Raw genomic sequence first — 6,000 nt, forward strand, 5'->3', positions numbered from 1 at the left:
AAACCACCATTTTTCACACAATATTCTATTTTGGGGTAACCAAAAAGGACATAGCCAAGGCCAAAACCTTGCTTACTCTATACAACACCTTGGTTAGCGTATACCAACAAAGCCTAACAAAGGCTTACTATATACCAACAAAGCCCAATAAAGTCTTACTCCATACACGCCCACTCCACCCACAGAGTATACCAACTATCCCCCGCGTACATTAGCACTCTCCGCCATTAACCTCCACCACCGTACCGTGAAATCTCGAACCCTCTCTTGGTCTACGGCGATTTAGAGCCGTCCGCTCAGCCGGGGAAAAAATGGACGCACTATTCGACTCCATCAACGTCCGTGACCTCCTCTCCGCACACGACCTCAGCGACCCCACCACGCCACTCTCCGCACCCGATCTCCGCCTCTTGATCCAGCGGCTCGAATCCCACTCCCTCCAGATCAAATCCAAAATCCAATCCTACCTCCTCGATCACCACCAAGATTTCTCCAACCTCTTCTCCCTCTGTAACGACGCCGTTTCGCGTTCGAATCGAATCTCGAACGACGTCGGAGACCTTCTGGGTTTGGTTTCTGACCGCCCTATCGACGCCGAGATCGCCGAGATCGTTAAGGAAATGAACGGGAAGACGAGGGAGGTCAGGGCGAAGAAGGAATTGTTGGAGTTGGTGAGGGCAATCGTGGAAATCAGTGACAAATTGAATGGTGCTAGAGAAGGGTTGAGGAATGGACGGTTTAGATTTGCCGCTGAGGAATTGAGGGAGATGAAGAAGGTTCTTAGGGTTTCTGATGATTACGATAAGGTTGATGATAGAGAACCTGTGGTGTATGGCTTGCTGAGGAAGGAGTGGTCTAATTGCTTTGAGGAGGTAAATTGGACTTATTTTCTGTTTGGATACTCGGAAAAAAAAAAAAAAAAGCTGCAACTTTTTTCTTTTATAATTAGTCTGTGTGTATTTGTTTAGTTTGTTTTTTCTTTTAGTGATTTTTATTTGAGCTTTGTGATTGTGTTTTTTAGAGGAATTCGATTTGGGTTTGTAGATTCAAGAGGTGCTTTTGAAGTTCATGGAAAATGCAGTGCAATTCGAACGTGAACCTAATACAATTCGTGTCAAACATCTGTTAAGTGCTGGTGGAATCGATGGGATTGAGCTACGTACAGTTTTAGAGGCTTTGGATGTAAGTCAAAAGCAATGCTTTGTATTCACTCCATTTTTATTGAATGGAACTTTAATTTTTTATTTTTGCCTTTTTATGTAACCAACATAAAGAAAATGGAGTACCCTGTTAAGCTTTCTTTGTGATTAGTTAGATGCAGTTGGCACGTACGGAAATTTTTTCAACATACAATATTTCATGAAATTAATTAAAGCACTGGAAATTGATAGTGATTGTAGAAATAAATGAATGAATGGTAGCACCGAGCTTAGTAGCCAATTCACTTATCTGATTCTTCAACGTGCTTCTGTAGGTGGTTGGCATTTTGGATTATGGGCTTGCTAAAGTAGCTGACTTGGTGATCAAGTATGTCATTTCTCCTGCTGTAAATTATGGATCACCTGTTTCATTTGTGGAAGAATCAGTTCAGAACTCTAAGAAAACGGTGGAGGCTAGTTTAAAGATTGTTCCATCACAAGATCCTAAGGTATATGTGCCAATGTTTTCAAAAGTTTTGATTGCTTATTGTGTTTTAATGATACTTAGTTAAATAGATAAGGGTTAGAAATTTAATTAGGGGAAAAACTTTATAGGTTGCATGACGTATTAGCATGTGAAGTTAATAGTCATATTGATAAAATGAAAAAACAGTTCATAGATCTCCTTTTTTTTTTTTTCTTTGTTTTTGGTGGGGGTTGTGGGGAGAGATGTAAAGAATTCATCGATAGGAAGTAGGGAGAGACAAAGATCCAATGTTTTTAGAGAATGTAACAAGGTAGCTGATGTACAAGCTATTGTTAGTCTGGGAACAAATTAAGTTTTAAGATTATAGAAGTACCTATGCTTTTATTAGAGGGTTCTCTGTCTATAAGAATTGGATGGAGTTACTTCTTCCAGATAAGTTTCTTTGTTGCCTTTGGCGTGATGCCCTGCTATTGTACCCCCAAAAAAATAAAAATAAAATAAAATAAAAAAATAAAAAATAAAAAGAAAAAGGAAAATATTAACAATGCTTTTCTTAAGCCTTTTATTCTTGGGTGCATTTTGCTAAATGTTTCAATGAAAAATTTCTTATCCAGGTTGAAAATGTGGGTGAGACTATCTATTCTGGCGTCATTCAGGTTATAAGGTTTGTTTATAAAAGCATATGCTTTGAAAATGGTTCTTGGATTCGATGTTTTGGAAGATTGACATGGCCAAGGATTTCAGAGTTGATTATTTCTAATTTCCTTTCTAAGGTTTGTCTTTTCAACCCTCTTAACTGGAGTTGTGTTTTGTTTTTTATTAGTCAAATTACCTTTACCACTATGTATGCTATAATTGGCTAGTTGCCTACAACTCATTAGTTGTGGCTGTTGGAATGTTATCTGGATAATTTAGTATGACAAAGAATGTCTTTTTTTTTTGTTGCAGTTTCCTGTTTTGTCTAACTGGTTGATTTCTTTTTTCAGGTTGTCCCTCAAGATGCTTCAAAACTTGCTGATTTTCAGAAGATAATTGAAAACACATGTGGGTTCGAGACTGCATTAAAAGAAATTATGTTTATTTCAGCATCTGATGACAAGGATAATCGATTGAGTGATTATGCTGAAAATGTTGAGGTTCACTTTGCATCTAGGAAGAGAACAGAAATCTTGGCATATGCTAGAAATTTGCTTCTACAATCCAATTTTACTATTCCTCAAGTATGCTTCTTGATCTCATGTGGTTTATTTTAGAAGTTACAATTATGTATTAGATTTTAATTGATGAAATTTTACACAGATGCATAAGAGGAAAGGTACCATATCAAAGAACAATGAGAGTGCTGCTAACTCTTCTGAACATGTACAGTTGCTTTTCCTTTCTGAGAGTTGTGTTGTATCAAAAGCAGCTACTCAACTAATGGATCTTGTTCATCAAATACTCAAGGTATGCAAAATGAGAAGATTAAATTTCACTTATGGATTTTTTTTCAGCAAATGAACAACTTTATCTTACTGTTTCAATTTTTGATTGTTGCTTGTGGCTTGAGTCGGTATCTAGTGTTAACTGAAGTTGTTCAACTTTTTGGTTTGGTTTTAGAACATAAATTCTCTTTGGTTCTTCAGAATAATTCTTTTTGTGATTAATGCCATGTGCAGGATGTTTGTTTGTCATCCACCAGAGTTGCTTTAGAATTCTATCGCACTGCTAGGGATGTTTTACTTCTATATGAAGTTGTTATCCCTGTTAAGGTTAGTGCTACATAACTAACCTGCCAAAATCTTTCTTAATTTTATTTTTAGGTGAATGGTGAAAGGTTTATTTGTATTTCTATTACTATACAAATTAAGAGATTATTGAGCCAACTTTTAAAAGAATGGAATGCTATGTTTGTTCTGGAGTGATATTTGTTTTACTCTTACTTCATCTATACAAATCCTCCCCCCCCCCCCCCCCCCCCCCCCCTCTCTCTCTCTCTCTCTCTCTCTCTCTCTCTCTCTCTCTAAAAAGCATGGATTGAATTGAATTTAGACGTGACATTAAATATTAGAAATAGTCAAGAAAGCTAGATTCCCTACGCCACACATTCGATCAGAGCCCATCTGGTCCTAAACAAGATTGATTATGAAAGAATACAAAGAAGGTAGTTGAAGAATATTCATTCATTTTTCCATTTAATATTTAAAAATCCCAAAAGTAAAATTTGTATGTTATTTCACTAAATTCTTCTTTTGTGATTTTCTTTCAACTTAACATCCTTTTGTAGTTGTAGGATCTTGTTGCAATGTTCATTTAGTTCCCTGATTCTTTTCTCATGCTTAGAGGTTGACTGTATCGTTTATTTTTGTGCTTCAATATTCCTTTGATGTATGTGTAATTATCATGGTTGTCCTGGTGACCACCTCTTTTGAACTGTGAAGCTAGAAAGACAGCTTGATGGCATCAACCAGGCTGCTGTACTCATGCATAATGATTGCCTTTATCTATACCAGGAGATACTTGGGCTTGCATTTGAGGTATGCACTCATGATGATTCATGCTAATAAAAATATGCAGCTTTTTCCCTCTCTCCCTCCCCTGCTTCCATAATTGTTAGTACATGATGAATCCATAACACGCATAAAGGAGTTTGATTTCCTCATCCAACAAAGTAATTTTGAAAGATTGAGATCTTTTGTTAGCTTATGCACTTAGAATTATTTTCTTTCAGTATCGATCAGATTTCCCAAGCTCCATCAAGGAACATGTTGTTTTTGTTGATATGGCTCCAAGATTTCATGTAATGGCAGAGGAGATACTGCAGAGACAGATTCAATTAATTATTTATAATTTGAAGGAGGTTAGTCATGCTGAATTGTACAGTTTGAGATTGATAATACCATGAATTTTTGTAATTAATATCCAGTTATGCAATTTGGTTTTTCTTTCATTTTGTTTTTTTTCTAGCAGTTACTCACACATATCTTGTTATGTATTAGGCTATAGATGGGGCTGATGGATTTCAGAATACACATCAGCAGAAAGAATTTGAATCTGCAAAGTTTAGTATAGATCAGGTAGTAACTGATTTATAAAGTTGATTTTTCTTGTTATTCTTGTTATTTGGGGTGTGATTCTTGTTTTTTTCCTCTCTTATTGCCCAAAGTTATAGCCTTTTGACTAAACATATCTTGATCAGGTTGTTTTCATTCTGGAGAAAGTACATATCATATGGGAACCACTCTTGCTGCCTTCGATATACAGAAGAAGCATGTGCACCATCATAGAGTCAGTTTTTTCTAGAATCACCAAAGACATACTCCTTCTAGATGATATGGCAGCGGAGGAAACATTACAGGTGCAACTTATAAGCCCTTATAACAGTTTTTGAACCTTTTGATAGTTAGTGGAAACTATCTAATATGTTCTATTATGTTGATAGCTTCAAAGACTGATTCATTTGATGTTGGAAAGCCTATCTTCGTTGTTGGAGTCCTTAGATGCTCTCAAAATTGAGAAGTCACAGGACGGCAGTACTCATACTCTCAATGAACTTATACCATCTTTACTCAAGATCCGTAAACTGGCAGGCATGTTTTCCTTATGAACCTAAAATCTCTTGAATTAGTAGACCAACTACGGGCTGTCTTACAAGTTTGCTACAGCACCTCATATCCATTTGTTTTATTAACAGAATTATTAGATATGCCTCTAAAATCCATCACAACAGCTTGGGAAAGTGGAGAATTGCTCAGTTGTAATTTCACATTGCCAGAGGTAAGATTGCTACAGAATTTGGGTTCTATATAAAAAGTTGGTAATTTTTAGCTTATGAAACAGGACTTGGTTGATAGAAATATTATATCTCAGTCTGTTTATAAAGCTCCTCATGTTGTTGGCAGGTGCAAGGTTTTATCAAGGCCATTTTTGCAGATTCATCTCTGAGAAAAGAATGCTTAGGGAGATTAGAAAATGTTAGTTTTTAGAATGTTATTCAAAAGGTATGAAAAGATTTTTTTAATAGAGCTGATCTCGCCTTCCATCTCATGCGATATAATCAAGAAAATAGGACTAAATACAAATTCACCCCACCCTAGTTTTTGTTATTTATTTTACAGCATAGTTCTTGTTTGTAAAGAACATATATTGTTTTGTTTTTCGTAATTTGCCTTATGATCGAATTTAATTTCCATAACCCTCTCGCCTTCTCTATTCTAAACTGAATTGTTTAATTTATTTGTTTGTTTACGTTTTTGAGAGAAAAAAAGGGAGATTGAGAAAGAGATGAAGCGTAAAGGAACAGAAGTGGTATATTGCAGATTCTAGACCTGAAACCTAAAAACCTCCTACTGCTAAAAAAAATTCCCGCAAAGGTATTAACCAAAAAAATAAAAA

The 6,000-nt window shown here is 36.0% G+C and overlaps 1 protein-coding gene across 2 annotated transcripts; it reads left to right on the forward strand.

The window, feature by feature from the left end:
* The first annotated feature begins 121 nt into the window (after positions 1 to 121).
* LOC107417321 (centromere/kinetochore protein zw10 homolog) lies at positions 122 to 5,800 on the forward strand. 2 transcript variants are annotated; one of them, XM_016025935.4, is made up of 14 exons: positions 124 to 872; positions 1,045 to 1,182; positions 1,475 to 1,648; positions 2,241 to 2,399; positions 2,613 to 2,846; positions 2,926 to 3,072; positions 3,285 to 3,377; positions 4,047 to 4,142; positions 4,337 to 4,465; positions 4,605 to 4,682; positions 4,805 to 4,963; positions 5,048 to 5,195; positions 5,300 to 5,382; positions 5,508 to 5,800. In XM_016025935.4, exons 1-14 carry the CDS (start codon positions 312 to 314, stop codon positions 5,589 to 5,591), a joined length of 2,283 nt encoding a protein of 760 aa, XP_015881421.3. In that variant the 5' UTR covers positions 124 to 311; the 3' UTR covers positions 5,592 to 5,800. The 2 variants fall into 2 exon arrangements, with proteins under 2 accessions (XP_015881422.3, XP_015881421.3); XM_016025936.4 differs by lacking the exon at positions 1,045 to 1,182 and having other exon boundaries at positions 122 to 872.
* The last annotated feature ends 200 nt before the right edge of the window (positions 5,801 to 6,000 follow it).

Source organism: Ziziphus jujuba, chromosome 4 (genome assembly GCF_031755915.1).
Source record: "Ziziphus jujuba cultivar Dongzao chromosome 4, ASM3175591v1".
Classification (NCBI taxonomy): domain Eukaryota; kingdom Viridiplantae; phylum Streptophyta; class Magnoliopsida; order Rosales; family Rhamnaceae; genus Ziziphus; species Ziziphus jujuba.